Source organism: Pyrgilauda ruficollis, unplaced genomic scaffold (genome assembly GCF_017590135.1).
Source record: "Pyrgilauda ruficollis isolate IOZ18807 unplaced genomic scaffold, ASM1759013v1 scaffold49, whole genome shotgun sequence".
NCBI lineage: Eukaryota > Metazoa > Chordata > Aves > Passeriformes > Passeridae > Pyrgilauda > Pyrgilauda ruficollis.
The window spans coordinates 4,889,437-4,909,372 of record NW_024526488.1 but is presented as its reverse complement, the minus strand read 5'-3'; the positions used below and the strand labels follow the sequence as shown (position 1 = coordinate 4,909,372).

Sequence of the window (19,936 nt, the reverse complement as noted above, 5' to 3'; positions counted from 1 at the left end):
GCCACAATCCCATGAATTTAACGGAAAAGTGCTGGGGAAAAGCCACTATTTGTTCCAAAAATGCCAAATAACATGATTTGGTCTTGTCAGACACACTAAATTACGTAAGACTAAGCTAAAACCAAATTCCCTCCAGCCTTCCTTCCTTCCTTCCTTCCTTCCCTCCCGCAGTGCGGGGCGCTCCGCAGCGCGGCTGCTCTGCAGCCGGTGTGCGCCGCAGCCCTCGGAGCGCTGCCGAACGAATCGAATCGATGGCAAGCCGTCAGTCAGCGGAACGCGGCTGCCAGCAGCGCGGCGTGGCGCCGGGCCAGCCCCGTGCCGTCCCCTCAGCCGGTGACAGGCCGTGCCTCACACCTGCCTCCAGCGGGGCCAGGCGGGGCGGGGCGGGTCGGGGCGGGCAGTGAAATTCCCCCATGCTTCCGGCTAGTGACTCAGCCCGGCTCCGCTCGGCGCTGCCATAAATACGGGATGTGCGGCAGGGGCCGGCACTTCGAGCTGCCGAGCCAGCACCGCCAGCCCAGCCCAGCCCAGCCCAGCCCAGCCATGCCGCTGCTGCCGGAGCCGGCCCCGCCAGCCCAGCCCAGCCCAGCCCAGCCCAGCCATGCCGCTGCTGCCCCTGGCCCTGCTGGCCGCGCTGCTGGCCGCCGGCCGCGCCGGTGAGTCCGCGCCGCGCTCCGGATTAACGCACGCTTTGCCTTTCTGCTTCTCCTGCTCCTCGCTCTCTTGCCATTTCTCTGCTGTGTATGGGTGCCAGGTCCCCGCTGGCCTGTGAGGGATGATCTCCCCTTCTGGGAGGTTCGCAGACAAGAGGCGAATTCCGGCGCTTTTAAAGCTGCTCCCTGGTAGCCCAGAGGTTACCGTGGATGGATGGTCGCTGTGATGCCTTCGTGATCAGCGTTAAGCTCCACGGCGTTCTCCTTCGTTGTCTGAAGTCCTGGGAAGGTGGGAGTGTATTGCAGAGATGCTAACCGGAGCTCTGGTTCTCCCACAGCCAACCCTTGCTGCTCGAACCCCTGCCAGAACAGAGGCGTCTGCATGACCACTGGGCCGGATCGCTACGAGTGCGACTGCACCAGGACAGGCTTCTACGGGCAGAACTGCAGCACACGTGAGTATCCCCCACCTCTCTCCTTGGAAATGAAACGCATGGCCCAATTCCAGCATTGAAGGTTATCCGCCATAAGCTAATTAATAATAACCTTCCCATTGTCTTTTGCAGCGGAATTCTTCACATGGCTGAAGCTAGCACTGAAACCATCACCAAACACTGTCCACTACATCCTCACCCACTTCCAAGGAGTCTGGAATATCATCAACAACATTCCCTTCCTAAGGGACACTATTATGAGATATGTACTAACATGTAAGTGTGAATTGTCTCTTCCAGTCCTCTTAAAGCTTACTCCAGAATATTGCACTGAATTATCTGTTTACAAACCAAGCAGCCTAAATTGCACTGAAGTTAAAACACCAAAATTTAAGACTTCTGCATGATGCAGACTTGTATGAAACATGCTGAAGTGCAGCTTGATTCTGCTTTCTGCAAGAGTCCAGGATTTTGCTGACATGAACTTGGCACCCTATTTCTTATGTTAATAGTGAGATCCAGCTGATCAGCCAGCATCTAGTCCTGTTATTCAGTAACTGTAATCATACTTAACATCAGTAACTGATATGTGTGGAATTTACAACTGCTGCCAAATATATGCAAAAGATCTGGCCTGTGATTTACTTTTTGAGACTAAAATGTACAGTTAAAAATAACCAAATATTTATTTGCCTTTCAGCAAGGTCACACTTGATTGACAGCCCACCAACTTACAATAGTGACTACAATTACAAAAGCTGGGAAGCTTATTCCAATCTTTCCTACTACACAAGAAGCCTTCCACCAGTAGGACTTGACTGCCCAACACCAATGGGTGTTAAAGGTGAGGAATAAACCAGACACGTAATGATTGCTTGGTCCTTTCTAAGAGGAAAAAATAAGTAGTAGTTCCTATGAGACCTGCTTGTCTGTAGCCATTTTTCAGTGTAGTTGACTTTAGAAATAACCATGTTTTCGACATATTGTTTAAAGATCTAAAAGATATTATTCTGGTTCTTGCTATTGAGTTATATGGTAAAAGCAGGGAATTTAGAAATTTCTAATAGAAGCAAGAAAGTGAGCATAGAAGAGTAGGTAATTCCCCTTGTTTGTATGCTGCTGTCATTATATTCCACTGAAAGTCTTAAGCCTTTTTGTTAGGAATAAACCTCAGTATGGCATAAAGTGTTGTCTTGAGTATCTCACTGTCTGTTTCTCCCATAGGAAAAAAAGAGCTCCCAGATTCAAAGCTGATCGTGGAGAAGTTTTTGCTGAGGAGAAAGTTTATTCCCGACCCGCAAGGCACCAACGTGATGTTCACCTTCTTTGCCCAGCACTTCACCCACCAGTTCTTCAAGACGGACCAGAAGCGGGGCCCTGCCTTCACCAGAGCTCTCGGCCACGGGGTACGGTCACAGCTGGGGACACGGCTCGTGCTCTTCGGGAGCTGCTGAGTGCCTGGAATGGCCGGAATGGCGTCCTGCGGGTTGCCAGGGAACACAAACACCTGTGCACACACTGTGCCACAATCCCATGGGATTACCCCTTCTGTAACTGCTCCTCAGGCCAAATTCCAGTGTTCGGCAGCATCTCTTCCCGGGTCGGAACCGCGTGCTCTGCACAAGTGGTTCTGTTTAAAATACCTGCCCGGTGATCTCTTATTGTTCCCAAAAATCTGCTTTCACCTAAAGCATGTTAGATGTAGTGAGTATCCAAAATTTCTCTGGACTCTGTCAGTTCCAAAGTGCTGTACCCAGCACTTAAGTATTGCTTATGTACTGCCAATAGCCTTAGTTTAAAAAGAACTTCAAAAGCAGATTTGGATTTAAGATCTTTACCTATAAGATAGGCATCCTTTGGACAAAGAGTTCTTCACTATAAGTGTCACTCTTATGTCCAAACCAAAACTATAAATTGTGTGTGTATATATAGAAAGCTGTCTGCGTAATAAAAAATTGCTGACACTTTAAACAGAGTCCTTTTATATTGCTGATGTAACAACCTCCTCTTATGCAGAGATGGCTCCAGTTGCCAGGAAATAATTTGGCTTCATCTTAAATATTGGTGCATGATACTTATAAGGTAGCGGTAATATAATTGAAAGGTAAACATCTAGGGGGTGAACTCCTATTGGTATCCATAGAAGAGGGACTTATCCTAAAATAGCAAAAAATGCAGGTTGGCTTCATGTCCCAAATGCTTTTATTTTATAGGTTGACTTGAACCACATTTATGGAGAGACTCTGGAGAGACAACTTAAACTGAGGCTTCGAAAGGATGGAAAGCTAAAATACCAGGTATGTCTTAGCTCAGAATTCCTCCCTTCTTACTGGATGGCACAGATTTCCTAAATTAGCGCTGTGTGAATGGTGTAGGTGATCTAAAGTGTGAGTCAGAGCTGAGAGAGTGGACAGAACTTAACCCAAGTATCGTAGCTCACAGCTCCTGTTGCTTCCGCCTTGCACAGATGATCAACGGAGAAATGTACCCGCCGACGGTGCGGGACACGCAGGCAGAGATGCTGTACCCGCCGCACGTGCCCGAGCACCTGCGGTTCTCCGTAGGGCAGGAGGTGTTCGGGCTGGTGCCGGGGCTGATGATGTACGCCACCATCTGGCTGCGCGAGCACAACCGCGTCTGCGACGTGCTCAAGCACCAGCACCCCGAGTGGGACGACGAGCAGCTCTTCCAGACCGCCCGGCTCGTTCTGATCGGTGAGAGCCCCGCTGCTGTGTGCAGCTCCAGCTCGAGCCTGCGTGGCTGGAGTGAGGGGGAAGCTATCCTGTAAATCGGGGTGTGAGTGGCTCCTTCGTGGCCTGTCGCTGGGGTTGTGTTGAGGTGCGGCTTCCTCCCAGCTCTGCTAAAGATGGAACTGAAGAAAACTCAGGGACAGTCAATTCCTTCATCTGAGGGAAGCAGAACTGAAAGCAGTGAAAATACAGGAAGCTCAGGTTCCTTTCTCAGAGAAAGCCTTTGAGGGTGGATGACCTCAGGCTCCCTGATCTGGGGTTTTGTTTTGGTTTTTTCCCCTAGGGTTGGGTCAGCTCAGGTATGCTTTGAAAGAAAGGCTGTGATTAAGTCTAAAAGTTCAGAAGGTTATGTAAAATGTAACTCTGCATAGTTCTCCTGTCTAATTGTGTGCCCAGTGATATTTCTTCTTATGTAAATGGTGATGTGCTCTAAGCTGGAAAAAGCCTTGCCCCAACTGAGACCAGAAACCAAGACAATTTTATTACATAGTTCAGAAGCTGAGATTTGCTTTCAGACATCAACTTTCTTTACTATCCTCTCCCTCTGTCCTAGAGATACTGTATAACTGAACATAGTGTAAATACTGGTGTGTGCTGTTCTGTGGAGGGTGCAAGGAATTGTGTTTTGGGAGGGGGAAAACAGGCTGTAGAAAATACCTCACTACCCACAGCCAAGAACTCTTGGGATCTGAAGTATTATTCCACCCCTTAGTCACATAAAATACATTAATTGCTTTCTAGGAGAGATTACAGAAAAGTGTTTGTTGTCCTGATCACTGTAGTATATTTTAGAACAGTTCAGAAATGGTGTTTTCCCTGCCACTGAGGAGAAGCAGTGCCAACATTCTCTCCTGTTCCTTTGTCCAACAGGAGAGACAATCAAGATCGTTATAGAGGACTATGTGCAGCACCTGAGTGGGTACCACTTCAAGCTGAAGTTTGACCCTGAGCTGCTGTTCAACCAGAGGTTCCAGTACCAGAACCGCATCGCAGCCGAGTTCAACACCCTGTACCACTGGCACCCGCTGCTGCCTGATACCTTCCAGATCCACGACCAGGAGTACACCTTCCAGCAGTTCCTCTACAACAACTCCATCATGCTGGAGCATGGACTATCCCATATGGTCAAATCTTTCTCCAAGCAAAGTGCTGGCAGGGTAGGTCCTTCCTCAAGTTGATGGTGAACCGACAGAGGCATGAGCCTCTGGGGGTGGGACAAGGGAATGGGATATAGCTATTTAAAACTAATCACTGGAAAGGCACAACTTCCTCATGACTCATATCAGGAGATCTTACAGCTTTTCCTCTTTCATGTACAGGTTGCTGGTGGGAAGAATGTTCCTGCTGCAGTACAGAAAGTGGCAAAGGCCTCCATTGACCAAAGCAGGCAGATGAGGTACCAGTCCTTGAACGAGTACAGGAAACGCTTCATGCTGAAACCATTCCGATCCTTCGAAGAGCTTACAGGTAACAGTCCTCATCCTTCCCAGCAAATGAGAGACATTGCCTTAAAATGCCCACAGAGTCCTGCAGTGTCATTACTGGGCTTGAGCAGGACAGTCTTGCGCAGAAAATTGGGTTTTTCCACTTACAGTTTTTACTCGTTGCAGGAGAAAAAGAGATGGCAGCGGAGCTGGAGGAGCTGTACGGGGACATCGATGCCATGGAGCTGTACCCAGGCCTGCTGGTGGAGAAGCCCCGGCCCGGGGCCATCTTTGGCGAGACCATGGTGGAGATGGGGGCTCCGTTCTCCCTGAAGGGGCTGATGGGCAACGCCATCTGCTCCCCCGAGTACTGGAAGCCCAGCACCTTCGGGGGCAAGGTGGGCTTCGACATCGTCAACACGGCCTCCCTGCAGAAGCTCATCTGCAACAACGTCAAGGGCTGTCCCTTCACTGCCTTCCACATCCTGCCTCCCGAGCCCACCGAGGCCACGATTAACGTTAGTACCTCAAAAACTGCCATGGAAGATATCAACCCCACGCTCCTGCTGAAAGAGCGCTCTGCCGAGCTGTAGAAACCCAGCTATCCCTCTATTTATTTATTTAACTGTGTTATTTATTCTATTTATGGCTTAGTATTTAAAAAACAACTTGAGCATCTTCATTGTGGGGGTTGCCTTAAATTCCTTACTGAGGTAAGGCTTCCATTTACAAAAGGGATTTTCTGTGTTTCAGCTTGACAGTGGTGAATCCCTTGTTTAAAATCTTCTGTAACAGAATGATGTATTCCAAAGTGGATAATGGTTCCAACTTCTTTTTACTATTGTTTTAATACTTGATGAAGGGGGATGGTGGTGATTGTGTCTGGCAGTTTTCATAGGTCACATAACACTGCAAAAGCAACCTTTTCTCTCAGCAAGTTGAAAGCAGCTATTGACCTAAAAGTACAAGAAAAAATATGACTTAATGAAAACTGCCAGAAGAGATTATGTATTTCATATGAGCACTCAAAAAATTAGCAGAGAAAAATACTTGAGACTTAACTTCTTTATGTAAGGTCAGAAAATGCATTGCATTTGTTGTTGATACTACCTCTCCCTCACTGCAGAGAGGGCACTTTGTATCATAACTTAATGTCTCTTATGTACAAATCCACTTCTGGATTTAGATGAAAGTAAATTTTTTACAACTTTTTAAAAATATGTTTTTAATATTTTAAATATTTAAAGTAAAATTTTTTACAAGTTTTAAAAAAATATTGTTAATGTTTTAAATATTTAAGAAAATAATACTTTTCCTGGATTCTACTTGTTTTTGAAGGAAGTGTGACAGATGTATTTGTTGTGTAAGGGGGTGAGAATGAGATACTGAGCTTAGCAGTAACCGACTCTCAGGCTGCAATACAAGGCTGCTTGCATTTGGATAGGGATGTTTTTATTATGTAACTCTGGAGAGGTCTTGAACTTGGCCCAAGGCACTGGGATTCATTTCATAGCTGTAGTTCTCTGGTCTACTTGATAATGTAATTTTAATGTCTGTTACTCTAAGGACAGAAGGGCAGTATAGCTGGAGTTAGAGTATGCTGTGGCTTTGTGCTCCCAAAAACAGGGGGCTGTAAACTGAGCAGCTCTGGAAATACACAGAGAACTGAACACAAGAGATTCAGCAGCACTTCCAGGCACAGGAGGTAGCTCTGCCTGTGTGCACAAGCTGTACATATAATTTGTACTTCTATTTATTGGGGGGGGAGGAGGGATAATGTTTTATTTATAATTTATAATTCATAATTTATAATTTATAAACGGAGTTATTTTAAGTAAGTGGCTTAAGCTTCTTTAAAACTGGCCAGCACAAAATCTCCTAGACATATTTGTCCTAATCCAGCAGTAAAATATCTAGTCTCATCTGGGCACATAGGTTGCACAGGATCTTGTGTAGGACTTCAGACTTTGCATGTAAGGGTATCTTTTTTTAATTTCTAGAGAGGAAATATAGAAGATGATCTTCCCATAAAAGCAGCTGGGGAACTATAGGGAAAAAGAAAATGTCACTTCAGACTGGAATAGAGCAGCAACCGGGTATTCTGTGCCCCTGCCCAAAATTACTTGACTACTTGTGGAAAAGGACTTGAGTTTTCTATTTCATCTGAACTCTGAAGCACTTGTAGAGGCTTGTGCATTGTACCAGCTCTGTCAGCAGTGTAGTTTGTCTGTGGCTTCTGTTTCCATGGATTTGTGTAGAGCCAGCCGTGCCTCGTGCTGGGCAGGGCTGTAGCTGTGGCCATGAACAGCAGAACCAAGCTCTCCTGCAGCCATCGATACCAGTGACTCATCTGGAGTGGTCCTTGGTATGGATGCTGTGGGAGCAAGAAGGGCATTTGTTTTCCTTTCTCTGTTGGAAGCACGAAGAAGGGAAAACCTTCTCTCCCCTTGTATCCAAAGGTGGTCAGTACTGTGCTAACGAGTGAACACTGCTCGGACACTTGTTCCTCATGCAAATTGTCCATCAGGTCCAGCTCTGGGCACCCTTAGAGCACCCTTCTGCCAGTAACCCAGGAGCAGGTTTTGGCAGAGACTCTAAGGGAGGCAAGTCTGGACAGATCGAGTTATTTTGGGGTAGGCACAGAGGAATTCCTCAGACCATCTCACTTGAGTTAAGTTACAGGCTGCTTCAGCAAGGATTCCTGTGCACTCTGCGTTCTGTACTCTGCAGCCGCTAAATGTGGATGTTTGAGATTATTTATTTAAAATTCTGTGAATTGTTTTTCACTTTATTTTTGTAGGACAACAATGTTGTTAAAATGCAATTGTTTATATAAATAAATTGAAAACAGTACCTTTATGTGTCCTTTGTTTGTGTTTTCCTTCAGCAGTATTTAGGGTGGAACAGTTCTTTAATTGATTACATGGAGAATTACAGGCCATTACCAGCAGCACTAAATTCTCTGATGTGTCAAACCCAAGATGCCTGTAGCTTAAATTGCCCAGATGGAGTAATTTTTTTCTCTTTGGCCTCAAGTGAAAAGGGATTTCACTGTTCCATCCCTGGAGGAGCCAGCTCCTTTTATCTGCATTAGAGATGCCAGCACAGCCCTTGGCAGCTTCAAAGGGAAAGTACAATACTGGAGTTGCACAACACCACCTTGGTGTAACTGACTTCCCTTCCTCTCTTCCCTTTTCCCAGGCTAGAACAGCCTAGAGCTGTTCGCTTTCATGCTTGGCATTCTCCAGAGGGGGAAACTGCTTTGGGATGCAAGTTCCAGGCTAGAACAGCCTAGAGCTGTTCATGCTTGGCATTCTCCAGAGGGGGAAACTGCTTTGGGATGCAAGTGACCACTAGGCCAGAGCAGGGCTGTGCTTCCTGAAAGTTGGAGCAGGAGCTTGGACAATGTGTCCCTCTCTTGCAGTGAGCACCTTTGAGGCCACCCAGCCTCTTCACTACATTTTCACCTCTGGTGAGAAACGAGGGAAAGCTGATAAGGAGACATCCCAGGGGATCACTGTGCTGCCTGTCAGTCACCCCCTGCACCAACCTCTGACCAAATGTCACCTCAGTCCCCCTCAATCATCCCACTGCTGACTGTCCCCAGTACTCCCCCATCCCAGTATTGGTGCCCTGTCCTCTCACAGCCTCTCCATAGAGACCAACCCCAGTGCCATAGTACTTCACCCAGAGTCACCTTCCTTCTAGCCACCCAAAGTGCTCTTTGGTCCAAGCTCATCCCAGTGTCCCACAAGTCAATATTCCCAACAACTCTCCAGCCCTGAGAGTGTGACAGTTCTGCCTCTGCTTTGGAGCTCATTTCCACCTCCACAGATGTGCAGTCCCTTTGCATTCCTCCTGTACCCAGGCACCTCAACACCTCCAGCAATTCTCCTCACCACTCACTCCTCATCACATCAGTGACCATCTTCAGTCCCAAAAATGAAACATCCTGAGGACTCTTGCAAAAGCATCACTTCAGTGCCTCTCCAGGCTGTGGGTGAATGGGTGCAGGTGCAGACCACATGTGGGGCTTTTTTCCTTTGCCATACAGTCAGCTCATTATCCCCACAAATGAATTGCCACCTCCCTGTTTGGGGGGAAGCTGAGCAAGGGAGAAGGTAAGACAAGGCTGGTGGTTTCAGTGGGAGATGACGAGCAGTGATCAGGAGACTGCAGGATCATCCATGGAGAAGGTGTTTTGGGTGACTGCCGCCCTAATTAGGGAAGGGCCAGCCCGAATGGATTCGAGCACAATGGCTGAGATAGTTTGATCGAAGAGGAGCTCCTCCTTCCCTCTGAGCAGGGGCATGTCCTGATGACACAAAAGACAAGAATGTTCCCCAGAGGAAACCTGCCCTGCCAAATTCTTGCTCCCCAGCCTGGGCTGAGGGAACTGTTGCACCCTAGGAAGTGTGATAAAGGAGGGGAGCTCAGCAGGAAGTCCATCCAGGCTCAGGAGAGCTCCGTGCTTTGGGAGCATCCATCCCTGCCAAGGGCTTTCCCCAGCATCACTCCCTCTCTACCCACTGCATAGAATTCCTTGCGTGCGCTGGGTTGGAGCCCGGCAGGCACCTGACCAGGTTGGGTTCTGCACCTGAGCTGAGCTGAGCTCCCAAAGCTGCTGCTTTTCCAGATTCCAGGAGACCTTCCTGTAACAAGTGGCCATAAGAAAATAATCCTTTGGTTTTCAGCATCAATCCAGAGAAGTCAGCAGGTGCCTTGGCTGGAGAGAGGGAATGGATCTGTCACAAGTTCCCTGCCTGTCCACAGCCACTGAAATAGGTGAACAGCTCTGGAAAGCTTATTGCAAATCTGTGCTGTTCCCTTTGGAAGACCAGGAAGGAAAACACCAAAATGTTGTAGGAATGTACATATAGGACAGAAAAGAGCAGGCTGTAGCTCTATGCTCTAAATGTGGAAAAGGAGGTGATCTGAGACATCCTACCCTCCTTGCTAAAATTCATTAAAAGGTCCATACAAGGCAGAAATGCAGTGATATCCCAAAGGAATATCATAGGGAAAAAACACCCCTTGGGAAGAGCTGAGTGCTCCTCTTCCTTTAATCTGGGATTTCAGTTTACAAATAACATACTGAGGAGCAACAGGATTGGATTCAATTAGTAATTCTTTCCTCTGATCCTCTTGGGGTTTTTTTTTCCTATTAGCATAAAATCTGGGACTTCTGTGCTAACTTACAGAGTAAGTCCAGATATTTTCATTAATATTGGCAAGACACAGATCGCAACCAAAATCAGATCCAACCATATTTTCCATTCTGTGATCTTCTTGTCTGAAAATCCTGAGTCCGCACTGAAAATCTCAGCACTCACGTGCAGCCAAAGCTCAGGAAAGCAAAGCCAGAGGTGGCCTGGGCAAGTTGGGAGCTGAGCAGCTTTGGGAGAGGGAACCTGTTAAAGCTGGTGAGATCTCACCAGTTTGGCATTGGAGAGGGCAGGGTACAGAGCACTCTGAATTTGACTCATGCTGATTACTTTTAATCCAGCGGGCATTCCCCATCGGAGAGAAAGCAAGGCAGGGAAACCCTAAACCTAGGGGAAGAAGACAAATAATGTTCAAAGAATCTGCTTTCAAACCAACCCACTGCATACCCACTGAGGATCTCCGGATCAATGCCTCATTCCAGGAAGTATCCAAGGCCAGCCTGAATGAGGCTTGGAGCAACCTGGACACCTGGAAGTGGCAGGGAGGTAGAGATGATCTTTAAGGTCCCTTCCAACCCCAGCCAACCTGGGTTTCTATGATTCTGTCTAGCCCATAGCAGGGCACATCAACAAAAACTTGAGAATACTTTGCATCTTCTAACCAACTGCAACCCTAATATATATATGTATAATTTTTATATGTTAAATTACTTAACGCTTACCAGAAGACCACTGGCAAAACAAAGTGCGACACAACCAAGAGCATCCTGCTTGCAAGTGCCTCAGATCTTTACTTAATAGAATCACAGAATCAGTAAGGCTGGAAAAGACCTCCAAGATCAAAGTAGCAGCTCATGCTTCTGTCTCAGGACAAACCCCACAATCCTTCCAAGGCACTGTGGGAGCTGCATTCCTGCTCTGTATCTTATTTTCTCACAGTAACCAGGTGTAGCCCAGGCTCACTCCATGGTGGATGTAGGTGTGTGCGAGCATCCCTGTCCAAACCTGCCCTGCTGACAGGGAACTTTAACACCCATTCGTTTGCCCCAAAAGCGCCGCGTTTGAGGTTGACTTTCCTCTGAGAGCACCTAAAACCTTTGAAACACACACACACACACACCCCAAAATTGCTAAAAGAGTGAAAGCAATGCCCAGGACACTGAGCAGCTGTGGAGGCCTTTGAGAAGGCCTTTTCCCCAAATGGTCTAATCTTCCCTTCCCCTTTAGAAGATCTACCCAAAGAAAGTATTCAATAGGCATTCATCAAGGGAACACCGTGCAAGCCACACCAGCTTCAGCTAACAGGGATATCCCCAAATTTATGCTGAAAGGTCCTTAGAGGTGGGAGGTGAAACCAAGACCACAAGAAGCACCAGGACTTTGGGGTAAAAACCCAGCAAAAGGATCTTTTAATATGATTTTAAGCACTGAAACTGTCCAGTGAGCCATGATGGAGTAACAAAGCACAGCTGTTCTCCAGCAGCTCCAAAACCCTGCCCTGAGAGCTGAGACAGCTCAGTGTCCTCGCAGTTGTGGCTTTCCAGCTTGTTGCCTAGACAAGATTAATTAATCCTGCCTAACAAATAATGGCAGAGTTTCTAAGTAGCAGTGGTGGGTACTCATTAAAGCAAATCCTGGCTGAGCTGGCGCAGAGGTGAAATAGCAGCTCTTACACAAGGCAGGGATGTTCCATGCGGTGATGCCATCACATCCAGAGCTATTACGTCCAGAGAGGCAGGGAGGGAGAAACCATTCCAACTAAATCAGGGCTGGGATTTTTATAGCATGGAGAATTTCAGTGAAGGCAGAAAAAAGAAAACATTTTAAAATTAGAAACGGACTGAGTTTTCTGAATGTCCAATTAACTGGTAGAATTTCAGGCAAACTCATGAAGAGTTTCTGGCAGTGGGACAGGGAACCAGCTTTTCACTGCTTGCTAGGTCAAGTGTTTCAGTATTTGTCATCATAACTGACCCAGGCTGGATGGGGAAAAAGATTTCCCAACCTAACCATGAAGAGGAAGACCTATTTATAAATCAAGAAAAGGATTTAGCATCATTCCAAAGGGAATATGATGTAATTGTATAGTAAGAAACCTTGTATGTCCTACATAGTCTTCACTCTGTATCAGGAATGATTTTCATTCCATTATAAATTGAATCTCCAGCTCAGTAGATGGACATGAATAAAACACTGAAGTTTCTGTGTGTTTTTCTCAGTCTGAAGAAAGAAAAAGGATCCTTATCTCATTTTGAGGAAAATTTGAGGGGCATATGAGCACCACCCATGAAGTTAATGTCTCCCATAACTGCAGAACAAATATCAGAATACTCAAGGAGAGATGAGACACTGAAAAGTGACTCTGCTTCTGCAGAGCCCAGAGGTTTGGTTTCTGCAACTCCTGGGCACTCCTGAGAGCATCTCTGGAAATTTTGTCTGACAGTGAAGTCCACAGCACCCCCAGAGCACAGGCAGGTTTTCTGGATCACTTAGGAAGGAGGTGCCAAATGTGTAAGGCTTTTCTGTTAAAATATCCCTTTAAATAGAAAAAAAAATTAGGGCAGGCAATGGTTCATAGCAAGCCATGCTTTTAAAAGCAGCAGCAAAAATAAAACCATTTCTCATGTGAATTGAGAATAAAAACCCCCAAGGTTCCTTTTTTTTTTTTAGGAAGTTGATTTCCTCTTTGAAGTCACTTCCTCATTCTCCCTTTTTTGCAAATCTTTCTCATAAATCCCTTTAAACCTTCTCTGCAAATTAGTGAACATCTACCACCATTTCCCTTAATATTTGTTTATTCAATAGCCAGGTCTCCAGTGCCTTCAGCTGGCACGTTCAGTGGCATTGGTGAAACTGCACATGATTTGCATGACACTGGGCTGTTGTAAACATAATTTGCACTTTTCACCCTCCTTCTTCAGTGAATGCAATGGCAAGAGAGATGCAAAGCTTTTTCCCTATGGAATTTGTTATAGACTGAAAATGTCAGTCTATAACAAATAGTGTTGTTCCAGTGTGATTCTACACAAACCAGCACCTTGGGATGCTCTGTGCTCTGAACCAATCTGAACAACTCTTCAGCAGCTGTGTATCAGATTTAGAACTGACTTCTGAAAAACTCAAGAGCTTGTCTGCATTTCCTGACATTGCAAAAATGGACAGGGAAACTCCCTAGAAAAGGTTCCCATGAGATTTCTTTCACTTCTGATTTCTGACAGATACTTCAAGACCAAACTCCAAAACAGAATTTTAATTATTTTTTAATTTTTTTGTCCTCTTCATTTAGAGACCAGGAACCAGAAGACAGAATGAGGAATGATTTCATAATAGTTTGGGAAAAAATACATCGAGAGAAGGATGTGCTGTTCCCCATCACATTAAATCTGTTTGCTCATCCTCAGTAACTACAAAATTTACAGGGGGAACTGGAAGTCAGGTAAATCATCTTGAGTGACTAATAAAATTTTTATTTATTTGCCTCTAGCCCCATTTTCACAGGAAGATCCATCCTTTAACAAAGAACCTACATTACTCATGAACAGCGCCTGAATGGGTAGGCAACATGGCAGGTTATGATTAAGGTTCTTTATTACTAAAGGGCCATAAATGCACACACTTTGACAGAGCAGTCCATCATTGCCTGACTTGCACAAAGCCAGCCACACCTTCCAGTTCACAGCCAGGGTCAATTCTCCACAAATCAAGTTCTTCTTACTCCACTGGTGACGTTAAATCAAAAATAATGACAGCACACTTTGAGTCCCCTAACAAGCCCCTTCCTCATTTCCCCTCCCTGCTTCTCATGACCCTGACAGGGCACAAACTACAAGGTGCTAAGAAGTAAAGTGCATTTACTTGTAAAACAAGTTCACACAAGTCAAATTTTCTGCACATTTTGTTTTGTAATTTTATTGAGCTAATTTTCACCAACCTAAAACTAAAAGCTTGAAAATATGAAAATTTGGACTTGGAGACTCTTTTTTTTTTTTTTTTTTTTTTTTTTCCCCAGTTCTATCCTCAGATCTATTATTAAAGGAGGAATAGGGGGCCATTCCAGGGGAAAGGGAGAGCTGCTTTGCATTTATTGCTTTTTCAGTAAGAGCTGGAGCATGTCTCCAAAACCAGTATTAAAAGTTATAATAAACATCTCCCAAGTTTTGATCTTCATAATGTAAAATACTCCTCTGCAGACTATGATGTTACCTCTATTAGGCTTCTTGCTAGTATTTAAACAAGAATATATGTTTAGTACTTAAGTAAGAATATATTATAACGTTTTTGATTTAGAATAAATAATAACAGAGATCTAGCAATGAATAAAAGTAAAGTTTGAAGGAAATACAGACCTACTGAGATAAGGAACTGCATGTCAGGCAATAAACAGCTTAAGGCCTACTTCACAATGATATCAGAAATCAGAAGAGGTGCAATGAAAACAATTTTAAAATAAATAAATACATAAACTATAACAGGCGAACACAATAGGAAAAATCCTTGGGAGGGCAGTGCTGGGGTTCCCCTGGCTGAGTGCAGCATTGAGAAAAACAATGTGGGATTTTACTCTCAAATTAATTTTTTCTTTTTCGTAAAAAATATATTTACAAACTCCTTACAATGTCCCCAGCATGTCTAGCCAAAATCTTAACCTTCCCATCTCTAAACAAAAAGTCATAGGATCATGGAATGATCTGGATCTTCTTGTTCCATCCCCCTGCACTGTCTGCAGACACAAGGATGGAATTGCTCTCTTCAGACGTCGTGGGCCTCTTCAGTGCTGAGGAAACTCTGGGCTCAAGCTGGGCCCTGGACTTTTCCTGATCTCCCACAAAAGCATCTTTAAGGTGAAGTTTATTTTGCTGTCTAACATTACGCATCTCGAGTGGCCTCAGGATGAGTAAGGAGCGGACGTGTGGAGCCGCATTCACCCAGAGCTGGAATCCCCTTTTGCCCCCGCCCCGCCAGAGCAAACAGGAGCTCATTTCCATCTCCTTTGTGTCCTGGGAAGCAAGGAAACCTCTCAGCTTGAGCCCATGGAAATTTTCAGACAAATCAGTCTTTTGTTGGAATGTAATACTTTGGAGAAAAGCCAAGTTCAACTAAAGTGTCCTTGGGAAGTGTTTCTCAGGTCTGGCAAGGAATGTGTTGGTCAAAACACAGCTGAGGCCTTCCCCCTCCCTCCATCTGCCAGAGAGAGCAGGGGTTTAACCTCTCTTGGGCCAGTGCTTGGGATGAGCTTTTGTGACACTTCAGTCCTCCAGGTAAGTACATTAACTCCCAATAAAATCACTGTTGCAGGGCCACTCTTTCCCCATCAATGCCTTTCTATCATTTAAAAATCCCACAGCTTTAAGTTTCCATTTCTCTTCCATCATAAAATAGGAACATTGTTGTAGGATGATAGATCTTCTCCTGCCCACCACTAATCCTGGAGCAGAGTTCTTTGGCCCAGTTGGCAGGGAGAGCATCACCTGGGCAGTGTATTCCCAGGGCCATGATGCTGTAAAAGGAAATAAAAGGAAATAAAAGGCACACCTGGATCATATTTCTTCAATTATCATAGAAAGAAAAAGATGTTTAACATGGTATGTATAAGCTGCTTGGGGTTTAAAAGCCTAGGGAAAATTAAGATATTTAATGCTGCCCTCAAATGAACTGAGACAAGGAGAAAGATTTTAAAATTCCCCCTATATGCAAAGTGGAACCATTGTCAAGCACAAAAAAGTCATGCTAGAGCACAGCAAAACTGCCTCTGGGAAGCAACCCAAATTAATTTAAATTGGATAGGGAAAACCCTACCTATTTGTTTGTTCTGACTGTGATGTCAGCCTGTGAAGGCATGTGAAGATAGAGACACCAACCCGTTCATACTTTCGAGCCCTACGTGGCGCATCTGACGCACTCCAGGAGGGCAGGACGTGAGGGGTGCAGGCTCCGCTATGGCACCATGGCTCCCTCCTCCCCTCCTTCCCAGAGCCTGGTGCAGAACAGAGCCCTGGAATGCTGGGGGGATGCAGCCAATCATGGGCCCAACCCTGGAGTCACCAAGTAGAGCCTGATCACAAAGTGGTCCCTGCACAGGGAACGAGGCAGTGTGTGGTCTGACAGGAAAGGGACACTCGAGCTGCCTGTGGGGTCAGAAAAGTCTTCAGAGTTATGAGACACTTGGGAATATTAACCAAACCCAGCCCTTTGTGTGATGCCATGGTCCCTGGGGTTCCCACCACAGGGCAGTGGGTGCTGGGAGCAGCACAGTGGGAGGGTCACCCCAGCACGTCCCAAGTGTGAGGAAATCCCTGGCACCTTCTGTGCACCTCTCAAAGGACACCCCTACAGGACACCAAGTTGAGCACATCACCCAGGGGTTCATGGACACCAGGGAAGTGGGAGAGAAGCACAGATAAGAGCTCTGCAGATGCCTAAAGTCACCGGGGTTGACCTCGGGTGTCCTGGCAGCGAGACTGGCAGTCCAACTGCTGTGGAGCTTTAAATTGAATTATTTGGGGTTTGACTACTGCTCCAAGAGCCTGGACAAAGGAGGCACGTCCTGGATGAGGGCAGAAGAGATCCCTGCTCCCTCCTGCCATTTTCACTGTTTCCTCACTTCCCTCTCCTCTAGCAGGGCTCTCTGCAGGCTGAAAGACCTGGAGAAGTTTCCTGGAAAGGCTGTGCTGATCAGACACACATTTTAATGGCCAGCATTCACTGCTTGGCTCAGTGCCTTTGGAAGAACTCCATGAGCTCACTTGGTAGAGCTCAAGACCCATCACCACAGTGTGGGGATGAACCCCAGAACTCTGGGGTGGGGATGTTCTAGAAGAAGGATACGGGAAAGGGAATTGCATTGAGAACTGCTCCACTTCAGAAGAAATATCTCAGCAGCCTTTCCTTAAGGGTCTCAAGCATCAGCCCTGTGTCATCAGTTCTTCCACCTCTTCCATGCATGCAGCGCCCCATTAATTATCATTGTTCATATTCTCATGGTGCCCAGAGGCCCCCATGGGCAGCAGCTCTTGTGGTCCAGAAACAAAAAGTAGCAACACAGACCTTCATGAAGGGCTTCCTTTTCAGAAAGACACAACTCAGCAGAGAAACAAAGCATCCAAAATGCGATGGCTTTCCTTGTATAGGAAAAAAAAATATCACAAGGAGACACAGTCGAATATGGAGCAAAGGAAGAAGAGGAACAGAGTGATTAAGAGTAAGCACAGGAAGAAAAGAAAAAAGGAGATGCTGAGAGCAAAGGAATGCGGGCAATGGAGGAAGGGGAAGGCTCAGAGAAGCGATAAACAGCAGAGGCATTTGAGAGTGGGCAAACAGTCACTGAGCAGGAACAGTCAGCAGTGGACATCACACCATGTCCACACTCCCAGCTGGGCAAGGCCATCAGGGAAGGGGGCAGAAAGGGCTGCCAGATATGATGTGGACATTCAACTGTCCCCCAGGAGCTCCAGCTGCCTCCAAGGACGGCCCCCTTGGGCCGGCTCACCCGGCACATTTGCAGGGCCACCATGGAGCTTCCCGCCCTCGCTTCATCACCTCTGCTCCTTGCTCTTTTCCTTTCCCTTTTATGGAACAGCCCTTGGTTCTGGTGGCTCTCCCAAAGAGATTTGTCTGTCAGGTCCAGCACGGCTCCTTTTGACAAATCCCAGGAATTTCTTCCCCCTGGGCAAACCCACGGACTACCTCCTGTCTGATCCTTCTCCAGTTGCTTTGCAAAGACAACTGAGCTGTGACTCAGAAGACAAAAAAAGAGCTTTTTCTCCCCAGTGTAGTCAGTGGACAGAGCTGTACACCTACAGATGATGATTCAGACCAACTTGGATGTGTAAAACCTTTCAGTTTTTGGAAAATTCTCTGAAATTGTCTGAAATCGTAAAGCTCCCTATGGCTGCCTAAATCATCTGTGACTTACACTAAAGCAGAGGGAGAAATATTGACTGGAGCACTTGGTAGTGACAGAATACGATGAAAATTTCATGGTTCCTCCTTACATTATATCAAATTACATCAAAGCTGGACTTCTATGAGCTTGTCAGCAGTGGACATCACACCATGTCCACACTCCCAGCTGGGCAAGGCCATCAGGGAAGGGGGCAGAAAGGGCTGCCAGATATGATGTGGACATTCAGCTGTCCCCCAGGAGCTCCAGCTGCCTCCAAGGACAGCCCCCTTGGGCCGGCTCACCCAGCACATTTGCAGGGCCACCATGGAGCTTCCCGCCCTCGCTTCATCGCCTCTGCTTTCCAGCTCTTCCTTGCTCTTTTCCTTTCCCTTTTATGGAACAGCCCTTGGTTCTGGTGGCTCTCCCAAAGAGATTTGTCTGTCAGGTCCAGCACGGCTCCTTTTGACAAATCCCAGGAATTTCTTCCCCCTGGGCAAACCCACGGACTACCTCCTGTCTGATCCTTCTCCAGTTGCTTTGCAAAGACAACTGAGCTGTGACTCAGAAGACAAAAAAAGAGCTTTTTCTCCCCAGTGTAGTCAGTGGACAGAGCTGTACACCTACAGATGATGATTCAGACCAACTTGGATGTGTAAAACCTTTCAGTTTTTGGAAAATTCTCTGAAATTGTCTGAAATCGTAAAGCTCCCTATGGCTGCCTAAATCATCTGTGACTTACACTAAAGCAGAGGGAGAAATATTGACTGGAGCACTTGGTAGTGACAGAATACGATGAAAATTTCATGGTTCCTCCTTACATTATATCAAATTACATCAAAGCTGGACTTCTATGAGCTTTTTGGGTCCCTTCCAACTCAGGATATTCTGCAATTCTATGATTCTATATAATGTGGAATTGTAACTTTCCTGGCTTTTAGAGAGATTTGAATTTATAAAATAACCACAAAAAGATAAAAATTATGAAGGCAGAAACTGTTTATGTGCTCTCATGCTATCACTCATGCAGGGAGAAAGTACCCAGAGTGAAATACTTTATGGGGTGAATAAAGAAGAAGAGCATAATCACCTTGTTGCAAGCCAGAAGTACTGAGAGAATCCCAATAAAGTGAAATCGCTCCAGTTTGCGGCCAAAATGCTATGAGATCGAGGTTAGGAAGACCTTGTGAAAGGCTTAAAGAGCCAGGATTTGTATCACAGTGCTTGGAAAGCCTCTCGCAGCCCCATCCCTCTTTGTCCAGCTCCGGAGGAGTGGCGTAACACCACTCTTGTTCCAGCACTTTGGAACAACACCAATGATTTCTTTTGTTGCCTTTTTATTTATAATTCCTGGACACTGACATCGCCTGGCACTGGTTGGTGAAGAAGTGTGAGTTCCTGGGAAAGGCAGGGATGCAGACGGATGGGTTTTCCATGTGCTGCTCTGCTCGCAGTGACGTGGTGCTAGCGCAACACACCCAGACCCGGCTCGCACTCCGCACAAGGATTTTCCTTCCGCCCAAGAAAACAAAAGCCTGTAGTGACCCCAGCTGATCGTAGCTGCCTGGCAAAATGTGATTTATCTGCTTTACTTTTACCCATTACCACCCCAAGTACTCTAAATGAGGAGT

General features: G+C 46.2%; 1 protein-coding gene across 1 annotated transcript; it reads left to right on the top strand.

Annotated features, from left to right (window-relative positions):
- Positions 1-576: 576 nt before the first annotated feature.
- PTGS2 (prostaglandin-endoperoxide synthase 2) lies at positions 577-8,094 on the top strand. Its single transcript, XM_041479627.1, has 10 exons — positions 577-656; positions 992-1,108; positions 1,220-1,363; positions 1,788-1,931; positions 2,312-2,493; positions 3,301-3,384; positions 3,555-3,801; positions 4,708-4,994; positions 5,157-5,304; positions 5,448-8,094. The coding sequence occupies exons 1-10, from the start codon at positions 602-604 to the stop codon at positions 5,852-5,854; spliced, it is 1,815 nt and encodes a 604-aa protein (XP_041335561.1). The 5' UTR covers positions 577-601; the 3' UTR covers positions 5,855-8,094.
- Positions 8,095-19,936: the final 11,842 nt, after the last annotated feature.

Bases quoted from the DNA above. Each gene is read 5' to 3' on its own strand.
- PTGS2 (XM_041479627.1), top strand. From the start codon at position 602: ATGCCGCTGCTGCCCCTGGCCCTGCTGGCCGCGCTGCTGGCCGCCGGC. The intron at 657-991 runs GTGAGTCCGCGC...GTTCTCCCACAG, and splicing joins GCTGGCCGCCGGCCGCGCCG to CCAACCCTTGCTGCTCGAAC. The intron at 4,995-5,156 runs GTAGGTCCTTCC...TTTCATGTACAG, and splicing joins CCAAGCAAAGTGCTGGCAGG to GTTGCTGGTGGGAAGAATGT.